We start from the raw sequence: 13,876 nt of genomic DNA, 5'->3' as shown, positions 1-13,876 counted from the left end.
AGCAGAACCTCCCCGTCATGAGCAGAACCTCGCCGTCAGGAGCAGAACCTCCCCGTCAGGAGCAGAACCTCCCCGTCAGGAGCAGAACCTCGCCGACGGGAGCAGAACCTCCCCGTCGGGAGCAGAACCTCCCCGACGGGAGCAGAACCTCCCCGTCATGAGCAGAACCTCCCCGTCGGGAGCAGAACCTCCCCGTCAGGAGCAGAACCTCCCCGTCGGGAGCAGAACCTCCCCGACGGGAGCAGAACCTCCCCGACGGGAGCAGAACCTCCCCGTCGGGAGCAGAACCTCCCCGACGGGAGCAGAACCTCCCCGACGGGAGCAGAACCTCCCCGTCATGAGCAGAACCTCCCCGTCAGGAGCAGAACCTCCCCGACGGGAGCAGAACCTCCCCGTCATGAGCAGAACCTCCCCGACGGGAGCAGAACCTCCCCGTCGGGAGCAGAACCTCCCCGTCAGGAGCAGAACCTCCCCGTCATGAGCAGAACCTCCCCGACAGGAGCAGAACCTCGCCGTCGGGAGCAGAACCTCCCCGACGGGAGCAGAACCTCCCCGTCAGGAGCAGAACCTCCCCGACGGGAGCAGAACCTCGCCGTCAGGAGCAGAACCTCCCCGTCAGGAGCAGAACCTCCCCGTCGGGAGCAGAACCTCCCCGACGGGAGCAGAACCTCCCCGTCATGAGCAGAACCTCCCCGTCGGGAGCAGAACCTCCCCGTCAGGAGCAGAACCTCCCCGTCGGGAGCAGAACCTCCCCGACGGGAGCAGAACCTCCCCGTCATGAGCAGAACCTCCCCGTCGGGAGCAGAACCTCCCCGTCGGGAGCAGAACCTCCCCGTCGGGAGCAGAACCTCCCCGACAGGAGCAGAACCTCCCCGTCAGGAGCAGAACCTCCCCGACAAGAGCAGAACCTCCCCGACAGGAGCAGAACCTCCCCGTCAGGAGCAGAACCTCCCCGACAAGAGCAGAACCTCCCCGTCGGGAGCAGAACCTCCCCGACGGGAGCAGAACCCCCCCGACGGGAGCAGAACCTCCCCGACGGGAGCAGAACCTCGCCGACGGGAGCAGAACCTCCCCGACGGGAGCAGAACCTCCCCGACGGGAGCAGAACCTCGCCGTCAGGAGCAGAACCTCCCCGACGGGAGCAGAACCTCCCCGACAGGAGCAGAACCTCGCCGTCGGGAGCAGAACCTCGCCGTCGGGAGCAGAACCTCCCCGAGGGGAGCAGAACCTCCCCGACGGGAGCAGAACCTCGCCGACAGGAGCAGAACCTCCCCGTCGGGAGCAGAACCTCGCCGACGGGAGCAGAACCTCGCCGACGGGAGCAGAACCTCCCCGACGGGAGCAGAACCTCCCCGACGGGAGCAGAACCTCGCCGTCAGGAGCAGAACCTCCCCGTCGGGAGCAGAACCTCCCCGACGGGAGCAGAACCTCCCCGACAGGAGCAGAACCTCGCCGTCGGGAGCAGAACCTCCCCGTCGGGAGCAGAACCTCGCCGACGGGAGCAGAACCTCGCCGACGGGAGCAGAACCTCCCCGACGGGAGCAGAACCTCCCCGACGGGAGCAGAACCTCGCCGTCAGGAGCAGAACCTCCCCGTCGGGAGCAGAACCTCCCCGACGGGAGCAGAACCTCCCCGACAGGAGCAGAACCTCGCCGTCGGGAGCAGAACCTCGCCGTCGGGAGCAGAACCTCCCCGAGGGGAGCAGAACCTCCCCGACGGGAGCAGAACCTCGCCGACAGGAGCAGAACCTCCCCGACGGGAGCAGAACCTCGCCGTCGGGAGCAGAACCTCCCCGACGGGAGCAGAACCTCCCCGTCGGGAGCAGAACCTCCCCGACGGGAGCAGAACCTCCCCGTCGGGAGCAGAACCTCGCCGACAGGAGCAGAACCTCCCCGACGGGAGCAGAACCTCCCCGACGGGAGCAGAACCTCCCCGTCGGGAGCAGAACCTCGCCGTCGGGAGCAGACCCTCGCCGTCGGGAGCAGAACCTCACCGACGGGAGCAGAACCTCGCCATCGGGAGCAGAACCTCACCGACGGGAGCAGAACCTCGCCGTCGGGAGCAGAACCTCCCCGACGGGAGCAGAACCTCGCCGTCGGGAGCAGAACCTCACCGACGGGAGCAGAACCTCGCCGTCGGGAGCAGAACCTCCCCGACGGGAGCAGAACCTCCCCGACGGGAGCAGAACCTCCCCGTCGGGAGCAGAACCTCGCCGTCGGGAGCAGAACCTCCCCGACGGGAGCAGAACCTCCCCGACGGGAGCAGAACCTCCCCGTCGGGAGCAGAACCTCCAGCTGGAATAAGTCCGATCGGTGGACCGGTCAGAACGACGACGCAGCCTCTGTCAGATGGAAACAAGATGACCTGGAGGTCTCGTCATTCTGCACCTCTGACATGATGACCCGTTGACCTTTCATCATGGAGTCCACTCTCAGCTTTTACCATCTTCTCATTAAACGTGTGAAAGTGCAGCGATATAAAAACTGCTTTCCCCGAGTCACAAGGAATAGTCTGTATCTAAACACGGAGTTCTGTTTTATGATCAGGCATAAAATAAACCTTTTCCTGCTGATCAGGTCTTCATGTTGGAAACGTAATGAAGGAGAACACGTCTCCATCACGTCACTGTTTAACAACAAGCAGACAGTCTGCAGGAACTGAAGATGTTCTGTGGAGAACCTCCTTCAGTCATTTCTTTTCCTTCATCTCATGTGGTCACGGAGGGACTTTCATCCTCTATTCTTTCTGACGTTGTTTCAGTTCGTCGATGTTTGCAGCGTTAGTTCATGCTCCGCTATCTTCCCGTCCCTCCACAGCGTTCCCGTCTGGTCTGGACATTTGGACCAGTTTGGGACCAGTGTCCTCCTGCAGGAACCAGTTCATGGTTCCTTTCCTCAGCAGATCAGCCAATCACATGCTGCGTTCGGGTTCCTGCTGTGCCGTTCGAACCAACGTCTCCTCTCTGGTTTGTCCGACCGTCAGGACAGCACCGCGTGGTCAGTCAGCTGGTCCCACATTATTCCCATAAAGTCACTTTGTATTTATTGGAAATCTCTGTGCAGACATGAACTGTTGCAGCATCAATAACCAATCATTTCTTCAAAGTGTGACTTGATCATTCACAGTAATTGTTAATAAATGAACATGATTGTGTTGTTTAATAATGACAGAATAACACAGATCATCTGCAGAACCAAAATTCAACCTTGAAGGAAAATTATCTACAAAGTTTCATTTAAGGAACAATTTGATATGAAAAAATCTTTATTTCTTTCATTTTAGCATCAAAAGACAGAAGATTAAAAAATTTAACTTAAATTATCACAATACAAAAATCTGCTTTACTCAACTGACTGGACTGTTATTGATCATCATCTCTCTGTATTGATCATTTATAATTGATTAAGAACCACATATTAACCCTTTCATTCATGAATTACTAAAAAACAATTTTTAAATACAGTATTTTACCTCTACATACATATGCAACAATACTTTTTTGTTTAGTAGTGATATTTAATATCATGATTTATGACTTATTTTAATGTATTCTATAATATTATTAAAATAACATAGAATTATATTATATTATGAAAATATTTTTTTCCTCATTTTTCTCTCTTTTTTGTAAATCTTCCATAAAATATCACTGTATCATTTTCTTTTCCTATTTATCCCAAAAGCAAACCTGTGATTACATTATGTTTAATGATATCATGTATTTATTTATTTTCCAGTGAGTGGAAACGGACGACTCACTAACATCCACTGAAGGAGATTTATTAACAAAAATATTATCCTCATCCATGAATGTGCAATAAAAAAGCTTGTAAACGGGTGTCCACTATGTGGCCACTAAGCATGAAAGGGTGAAGGAACTTTTATTCCATGCTGCAGGAAACGGTACCGACTGTGTTCACACAGGACTTGCTGATCGGACCGCAGACAGAGCGCTGAAAGTCAACCTGCATCATTGTGTGTTTCACCGTCTTTAGGAGGCGCAGGGAGAAGCTCCAGGCCCACCTGAAGGAGAGCCGCGGTCTGAAAAACTACTCTGCCAGTTCCCCCAACGGCCTGGAAGCCAAGCTGAGGGTCCCCAGCACCAACCTGCAGATGCACCAGGTGACTGCTTCCCTCTTCCCTCTCATCCCTGCAAACGGCCGACTGATGATTTTTTAAGAAAACATGTTAAATTAAGTGTGTTGTGTGGTGACTGATACAGATAGGCTGCTACTGGCTGAGCCGCTCGATGACCCAGATATGTTTGTGAGAATTGAGTAACGTTCCCAGAACCCAGCGCACTTCCACAGAGAAAAGGGTGAATAAACGACATTCTCATGACTTCTAAAGTACAGTTATCCAAGTGTTGAAGACCATGGTCGCGCCCTGAGAGGGGGGAATGAAGGTCTGGCTGATGCAAAGCGACGACATCGCCGCGGTCCCGCCTCATTACGACGGAGTTCCACCAGATGGTTCCAGCCAGCATCAGTTATGAGTTGGACAGGAGTAAAGATATGTAACCACGTTGTAAACGCTCATTAAAGAGGCTCTTCTAGTGAAGCACAGTAATGAGCCCTGCATCTTGAGAGATTTCTGTATTTAACAATATAATACAACTGGAACACTTGTGTTAATTAGCTGGAGGACCCAGATGCAGACCAAAGCAGGAGCATCCAGCCTGACAAGCATAAAGCTTTATTAAAACCTAAGGCCCTGCTAATGCGGGGAATCCAGGCTGAAATGAGCCGGGTCTTAAGCAGCGGGGAACACAGGACAACATGGCGCTGAACAACAGGACCCAGGGAGTATTTATGGAGGTAATAAACACAGCGCAGGTGTGGTATTGACTGACTGAATCCAGGTGCAGGAAAAGACAAAAACAAGACTGTAAGTCTGCTCCCATAACCCAGTTTTATGATCTGCATGGTGCGTCTCATGCACTGTTAACAGATTAAAACCTCAATGTGCTGCGACTTTCTGCACGTTCGCGCTTGCAGCAGATGAACTTGCCACTTCTAGAGTTGCTAATGTCATGGAGTGCAAAGCCATTTTGTCCCCCTGCAGCTGTGAAAACCTGCTGTTCTGCAGCCGACGCCAGCCTTGCTGTATCTGTGAGCAGTTTCTGGTGACGTAGACATAAAATCCATCTCTGAAAGCCTCTTCACCACTGCTGAGCTGCTGGCATTTTCTGGTTATGACTTATTGATCCCAAAGAAAACCTCCTCTCTTCTCTTTTCGCCGTGTCTTTGGGTCCAAAGTGCAGCAGATGTTTTGAAGTAGCTCCTGCTAACCTCTGAGTAGAATTCTTGGGATATTTGTACGGCAACCTCAGTAGCATCCATGTCTGCAGACTCGCCTTCACAAAGCTTTTTATTCTCCAGTCCTCAGGTTTGACTTCTAAGAAATGAAACTATTGATTCTCTTGGAGTGTTTTAGGTCACAATTCCCCTCTGACTGCATAACTAACAAGGCTTTAGAAATTCCTAAAGTCTTTGTTAGACTCTGCAGCGGCAGCTGTGAAGCTTTTCACTAAACCATTTTCTACATAGTTTTTCTTTGTGGGGAAAAATGAATGTGAATCAAAGGCTTTTCATTAACTGGTATTTTCAGACCAACAGTGCTTCTCTGAATGAAATCAACATTTAAAACTGGCTAAACAACGCAGAGAACAGCCACTTCAGTCCAACGCAGGATGTGAATCTCTTCATTCATCTGCAAATGACTGAAAGGTTCTTCTAATGCTGTACAGTGGTGTTGAAAAGTGAGGCTGTGTTGGACACTGGCTGCTTTTTCTTTATTTTCAGCCACTAACACGGGAGCAGTGTTGTCGACAGATAGAAGAACTTTGCTCTGAACCTTGCTTAATTGTCTTTGTGGACATTTTTTCACTTGTAATCAAAACAAAGACAAATTAGTTGAATATCTTTTGACTAATTTCTCAGCCTGGCGTGCAGCTTGTCCTCAAAACATTATAAGGAAACTGTGTCAGACCTGAAAAGCGAACATGTTCTAGAAGGACAGTCGTTGAAAAATAAGAACAAATGCAGCAAAGACCGGAAGATCCGGAATGTGAACCGATCCATCTGCTGTTGGCCGAGGCGTCACCAGAACTGGTCTCCGCAGAAGGCTGGCTATCCAGGAGCCGCTCTTCAGGCAGGGAGGAGAGACGGGGCTTTGCCATGTGACTCAAGAACTGGACGGAAAATTGTATCGAGTCTTGTGAGGAGATGAATTCTCTCCAGAGCCGAGACTTCAGCATCACCGAAGCGGTGTGGAATAGTCTGGACAGATGGAACCAAACACAGAAACATCCAAAGAGCTTTGAAAAGGCTTTGAGAAGCCCGGAGAACTTTTCCTGAAGACTCTGTAAAGAAATCAGACGGAAGTTTATTCAAAGATCCATTAATGGTGAATGCAGAAGACGGAGTACGTAGGTAACGGACGCAGGAGATGGACTCGGGTACGAACGTAGTTTGGTCTGTTTTCCAGAAGCTTAGCGATCCTTCACTTTCAGGAAAACGGAGCAACACAACCGGAAACCACCAGGGGCAGTGTTGAGTTGCACAGCAGACACACAACCAGAGAAAGTAACAAACCAAAGAAGAAGAAGAGGAACAGGAAAAAGAGAGCACAGAAACTGTTCAGTAAAAAAAAAAAAAAACGTGAAAAAGATGCAAAAGTTTAAGAGAACAGCAAAAAACTTTCTTCTTTTTCTTCTTCTGGTGTTTTTGGTCAGCAACATTAAAGTGGTGCATTACTGCAACCATGTGCTGAGTTTAGAGAACTGGAACCTCAGCGCTGCCCTCTAGTGGATGACTGAAACATGGCGACGTGAAAGATGCATGGAAGTTAGAGGACGCCGTCGTTTGGCGACGTTTGAGATGGACGTCCCCGTTTCCGTACGTAAAGGAGCAGAAATGGGCATGAAGAAGATTCCGACTGTGATGAAGATAAAACCTTCAGACTCAGTTTTTAGCCTCTGAGCTGGACTTTATTAGTGCTTCTACATGTTCCAGTAAATTCCAGTATTTCCTGTTTCCTAGCAATGTGAAGAAACAAGTCTTTAAACTCTGATCAGTTTGTTTAGTCTTTGGTGAATTTTAAGTATTCTAGCTTTTTTTCTAACCTCCTTCCAGTTATGACTGGATATGAATCATGAAGTATTCCCAGCTCCACCTGGCCACTTGCATCATCCTCATGGCTCTGCAGGAGCGCCATCGCTCAGTGCTTTGGGAGAGCTCTGCTTATTGGCCATGCCATTCATCTTCTCAGTGCTTTACATCTCCCCCAGGTATGTGTCTGAGGATAGCTGGAATGGAGACTTTTACCTTCATTTGAATGCCACTAGAGGTACACTGCATTGTGGATTTGAGCATTGATGTGCAAAAATATGCTTCAACCATTTTGACATATTTATCATAAAGGCTGCGTAAATAACGTCCCGTCGTACATGACGCTTGATTGGATAAATGATTCCTCTGCAGGCCTTTAGGTTAAAGCTCCCAGTGTGGGAGACTTACTCCCATTTAGCGGTGCACAAATAGAACACAAGCAACAGAGTAGTGCTCTCTGGTGCCTCGCCGTTTTGGCACATTTATACCGCTACTGAAGCCTCAGAGGGTCACAAATGTGGACATTTCAACATTTTGCACAATTTGTAGTGTCGTCAGGAGATGAGGGTCTGAACGATTCATAAATCTGTTTCATCGTTGATGGTGATGAGTTACAAACATGCTCTCTATGTGTCTGATACCAAGCTACCGCTAACAGCTAACAGCTGCTCATAGCCGCTTGACAAATCAGCTGAAATAAATGATAAAACGGGAGGAAATACTTCTCTGTTAGACAGAATGAACCTACCTGTCCAGCAGAAACCTCCACCTCATCAACTGTCTCCATCTGGTAAACGCTACGCCAGGAGTGTCCAGCTCCGGTCCTCGAGGGCCACAATCCTGCAGGTTTCCCATCTTCTCTTCTTGGATATTTTTCCTCTCATGGGGCAAAGCTTATGGATTCTCCTCCATTTCAATGGAACCCAGCAAGTTGAATGATACACAGAATGGATTCATCACCTTGAAGCGGCTCTGAGATCCGTTTGCTGTGGAAGAAATGAGATCAGGAAGATTTACGCCGCTTAATGTTTGAACGCGCTCTTCCTCACTCGGGGAAAACTGGGGGACCAGTTTCTCATCTGGTTTCTTCCTCTCTGATATCAGGCCAAAGTTTCTGAACTTTCTGAAGTTGTCATTCTTTTCCAACATGGTGTGTCAGGCGTAGTGACACCTAGTGGTGGAAACTGTTCTTCACAATACTTCCAAACATGCCATAAACAGGTCATAACGCCGGCATAGTTTGGTCTGGCTCTTTAAGGTTACTGCAGGATCATGTGAGGGAAAGGAAGGTTTTATATATATATATATATATATATATATATATATATATATATATATATATATATATATATATATATAAATACATATATATATATATATATATATATATATATATATATATACATATATATATATATATATATATGTCTGTCTGAACCCTCAATGATATATATATATACATATATATATGTATACATATATATATATATATATATATATATATATATATATATATATATATATATATATATGTATATATATATATATATATACATATATATATATATATATACATATATATATGTATACATATATATATATATATACTTAAATCTAACAAATGTCAAACTTAATCTTCAGAAAAGTTGAAAAAAGCCCGTTTACATGGGCGCTGTTTGTTGGGCTTGAAGCGAACCCTGGTCCGCTGCTGCAGGAGTACGCCTCGCTGGGGGTTGTGCCAACCCGGCGAACTGTGTCCCTTGGAGTGTGAAAGCAAACAGAGCAGTGAACTGGAGAGAGGACATGATGTAGAGTAGCGAGCTGAAGAGCTGCCTCTCTGGCTGCTCATACTGGACAAATGTTTGTTAAAACATGTCAGGTTTGAGCACCAAAGTAAACCAGAAATGCCAAAAAACCATAAATGTATTTTCCAACATTTCTCGTCGAAGGCTCTCGAGCTGAGATGGAGGTACGTGAAGCAAGTTTGTGGAAGCCTCTGTGTTTTCAGTTCTGGTGGTGTTAATGCTCGTAGTCCAGGGGGCACCCTGCTCTCGCCTCGTGCAAACCCGCATACAAGCAGGTTTAGACGAGGTAACGATGGATATGCAGGAAGTTTTACTGTCCTGATTACTTTCAGTTAAAAACACCTTTCGTTCCGTCCTCAGGTTGTCTGAACCCTCAATGATAAATAATGAAACAATCAGTTGGGAAGTAAATCAGTCTTTTCGCTCATTAGCTCTGATTTTAACCGGCTGGTCGCAGAACGATGTTAGTATGTGAAGCACATGTCTGCTGAAAGCTCCAGAGAAGTCCTGTCAGTCGTTACGGCAGGCTGACGGCGAGCTGCGGCAGGTAAAGGTTAGAATATGCTGCAGAAAATGGTTTCATGCTAAACATGAATTAACGGGTCACAGGATTTAAAATGCCTGAATGGAGCGGGACCGCACTGTGGATCCTCATGTCAGGCTGACAGAGCTGAAAGCACGGGGACATTGTTGCCTCGGGCTTTCTGCCCGACTTCCAGTTCACAGAAGGTTCAGAGTGTGTGACGTAGCATGGAGATGCTGGGGAAGAAAGCCAGGCAGGTGTTCCGTTAAGCAGCTTCAGACGTGTGTGGGATCCGCCGGAGAAAGGTAGAAACTAAGCAGAACTGCATCGTGTGGAGAATAATTCAGTCAACATCGTCTTTCTCCTGAAGAGCATCGTTTCTGTTCCACATGAGTCGTTTTCAGCGCGGCTGTTGGCAGAACGTTATATTTCATTTAAAGATAAATGTCACAGTCTCTGAGCTTATCTGCTAACAAAACATGTTCGATTTCTGTGTCAAGCACACAAAAGAAACCATTTAATAAGTAATTATAGTTATTGATCTGAAGCAGGTTTCTGACTTTCAGCTGTTTCGTCGGTGACTTTAAAGTAAAAATCAACAGAAAATTTGAGATATTTAGCTGTTTTTTTCTTCTTCCAGCTCATTTCTTCTGCACATGGAGGTCAGCAGGGTTGTTTTTATCTGAGTTTCATTCAGACTTTAACTTAATTCACCTAAAGACCGCAGAGCTTTAGCCATGTTCCCGCCAGCGCCCCCCATCGACGGCTAACCCAGCCTCCATCCTACCCGACCTGTCAGCCCTCCCGCCAGCAGAAGAACATCTCACCACGACTCTTGTTTCTCTCTTTTAATCTTTTTGACATCCAGTTGCTTATTATACCATGAAGCCAAACGTCACGTCCCGGATGTGATATCATGTCGGTTTCTCAGCTTCGGGACGCTGCTGGGCAGCAGCGGATCTAGACATACACATCATAGATGTCACTGTGTCATCGAACACGTCCAGGACGCCGAGGTCAGAAAGTTACGTAACGTGTCTTAAAAGTGATATTAACATCTGTTAAAATGTTGAGTTTTAGTTCTGGCCACTGGCCAACGCCTGCCTGAGGAAAATGGCGGCGAGCGTGGCGCTTTTCTTCTTCCCTTTTCTGTCGTTTTTATTTCTTTTATACACGATCGGTACTGCGAACATCCAGCACACCCACCAGATGGATTTCGGGAACGTCAAATATCTTTTCACCACACGCACAACGTTGTAGAGTCCTCAGGAAGCTCGACCTTATCCCTGACCTGCTGCTGACCGTTCCCAGTACAGTACGGCTGTCCCCCCCCCCCCCCCCCCCGGCCTGATGACCACTGACATCTCCACCCTGGCTGCGATCTGGGAGGCGCTACCGGCGCCTCAAGACTAAAACAAACGCTTCTCTCCGAAGGCGGGGACCACCCTGAGCTTCTACATGCTCTGGTTTAACATCCGACATCCAGAACGGACAACATATGATGTCAGCAATATATTTATACTGTTTATAAACCACATTTATATGTGTAATTACCTTCAGGTCTGACATACAGTATGTGTAATCCATCCAACACGTGAGCACGGCGTATTATTCTGCCATGATCTTCAGGACTGCACCGTACCTCTACGTTCATACTCTTTTCAGATCTTTTATAAATAATCTGAGATTCCTCGACTGTAAATGATGACAGTTTTGATCTCATGATACATATAGTGACACATAAAGACACTCTGATTCTCTGCTTGATCTTTTTCATGCAACTCTCAGGTGTCCTTATTTAAACTGCTGCCCTTAACTGTGTCAGACTAACCTTTGTTTCCTTTTTATTTAGTTGGAAGGATCTACAAAAACTAATGGTGCAAACTCAGTAAAAGTCTTACAGTTTAAGCTGCAAGTGTTTGAAAGAGATGCTGCATGTGGCGTCTCCTGGAAGCCCGACTGATTGTTCCTGAGTTTACTGTGTGAGAGCAGATCTCTGCAGCCGATTACAAGCAGCTAAAAGTTCATCTGGTTGCATGAAGACAAGACAAGCAGTGTTTCTTATATATGATACACTGATGTAGAAGTCCAAGAAAAGCTTCTTTTCTTCATCTGTTTGAGCTTTAACAGCTGCAAATGCAAAGAAATTATTTATTTTTGCTTTACTTACCAACAAATCTACAATTAGACGCTGCAGTTTGACGAGTTTCTCAGTCAGCAGATGCCTGTCAGGTTTTCCTGTCTGGATCTGGTTGAAAGAAAACGGTTTCTCCAAACAAGGTGAGAAAGAATTTGTTCTTTAAACATAAAAACCAGAAAAAAGGATTTGCAGAGTCTGGGGAAGTCTTGTATAAATGCCTCTGCAGGATGCATGTGACCTTCCAGCCCTCAGGCAGAGCTGCTCGGGAAACAGTGATGCTATTATGATCAATACAGCGGTACGGTGGACCAACATGGACCACCATTGATCACTGTGAACCACCATGGACCACCATGGACTACCGTTACCACAGTGGACCACCATGGGTCACCATGGACTACCGTGGACCACCATTACCGCCATGGACCACCACGGACCAACATAGACCATCGTGGACCACCGTGGACCACCATTACCATGGTGGATCACCATGGGCCACCATGGACCACCGTGGATCACAGTAACCACTGTTACCACCATGGACCACCGTGGACTACCGTGTATCACCGTGAACCACTGTGAACCACCGTTTACCCTGAGCTCAACCCGTATCCCACCAGAGCAGATTGCAGGAAGCAGATTGCTCCTACATGGAGCTGATTTCTCAGGACACCGACTCATCTCGCATATCAGAAACATTTTCTGTTAAATAAAAGTTCATATGAAGAGAAAAATTGCAAATTGAACTTTTTGCTACTTTGGGATTCACAGTCATTTGGAGCCGCTGATGAAATCCAGCTGCAGTGCCCCGGAAGGAGCGGAAAACGCTCTGCGGCTTCCTGGATGGTCCGCCCTGACCTCAGACTGAAGGCGTTCATTAGAAATGTGACTGCGGTGCGTCTTCATTCATTCAGCAGGTCGTCTTTCACCACGCCAGACTGCCTTTGACCCAGACAGGAAGTTATAAAACAGCCTCGGCGCATCTGTGGAAGTTACTGACAGACTTTCTGCCGCTCGGCTGCATTCCTCGCCTTCATGCACAAAGTTTAGGTCAAAGAGAAAAGCTGTTCATTTTGGCAGTTTAACCCCCCAGTAAAACCAGTTGGTGATGCTGGCTGTGGAGCTACTTGTAACCAGTGCAGAGACGACTGATCCACATTTTACACCGTTATGGTGGCGTATAGAAGCTCCAGCAGCCTGAACAGCTTGCATCCTCCTCGTGCTGGTCACCAGCCTGGCATTCCGTTCCTCAGCCAGTCGCACCTTGTTGACCAACGAGTCGCACCTTGTTGACCAACGAGTCGCACCTTGTTGACCAACGAGTCCACCTTGTTGACCAACGAGTCGCACCTTGTTGACCAACGAGTCCACCTTGTTGACCAACGAGTCGCACCTTGTTGACCAACGAGTCGCACCTTGTTGACCAACGAGTCCACCTTGTTGACCAACGAGTCGCACCTTGTTGACCAACGAGTCGCACCTTGTTGACCAACGAGTCCACCTTGTTGACCAACGAGTCGCACCTTGTTGACCAACGAGTCCACCTTGTTGACCAACGAGTTGCACCTTGTTGACCAACGAGTCGCACCTTGTTGACCAACGAGTCCACCTTGTTGACCAATGAGTCGCACCTTGTTGACCAACGAGCCCACCTTGTTGACCAACGAGTCCACCTTGTTGACCAACGAGTCGCACCTTGTTGACCAACGAGTCCACCTTGTTGACCAACGAGTCGCACCTTGTTGACCAACGAGTCCACCTTGTTGACCAATGAGTCGCACCTTGTTGACCAACGAGCCCACCTTGTTGACCAACGAGTCCACCTTGTTGACCAACGAGTCGCACCTTGTTGACCAACGAGTCGCACCTTGTTGACCAACGAGTCCACCTTGTTGACCAACGAGTCCACCTTGTTGACCAACGAGTCGCACCTTGTTGACCAACGAGTCGCACCTTGTTGACCAACGAGTCCACCTTGTTGACCAACGAGTCGCACCTTGTTGACCAACGAGTCCACCTTGTTGACCAACGAGTTGCACCTTGTTGACCAACGAGTCGCACCTTGTTGACCAACGAGTCCACCTTGTTGACCAATGAGTCGCACCTTGTTGACCAACGAGTCCACCTTGTTGACCAACGAGTCCACCTTGTTGACCAACGAGTCGCACCTTGTTGACCAACGAGTCCACCTTGTTGACCAACGAGTCGCACCTTGTTGACCAACGAGTCCACCTTGTTGACCAATGAGTCGCACCTTGTTGACCAACGAGCCCACCTTGTTGACCAACGAGTTGCA

At 48.3% G+C, this 13,876-nt stretch overlaps 1 protein-coding gene across 1 annotated transcript in view; it reads left to right on the top strand.

Annotated features, from left to right (window-relative positions):
- The window catches only part of nrg3a (neuregulin 3a), a gene marked incomplete at both ends in the record, with an annotated part of 544,860 nt that overhangs the window by 492,736 nt on the left and 38,248 nt on the right, over window positions 1-13,876 (top strand). The window contains one exon of the mRNA XM_079248564.1: window positions 3,996-4,122. Coding sequence (XP_079104690.1) covers window positions 3,996-4,122 — 127 coding nt within the window. The remainder of the gene's footprint in view (window positions 1-3,995; window positions 4,123-13,876) is intronic.

Source organism: Telmatherina bonti (genome assembly GCF_933228915.1).
Source record: "Telmatherina bonti genome assembly, chromosome: 11".
Lineage (NCBI taxonomy): Eukaryota > Metazoa > Chordata > Actinopteri > Atheriniformes > Telmatherinidae > Telmatherina > Telmatherina bonti.
The sequence above is the reverse complement of the archived record's forward strand: the minus strand, read 5'-3'. Positions and strand labels throughout refer to the sequence as shown.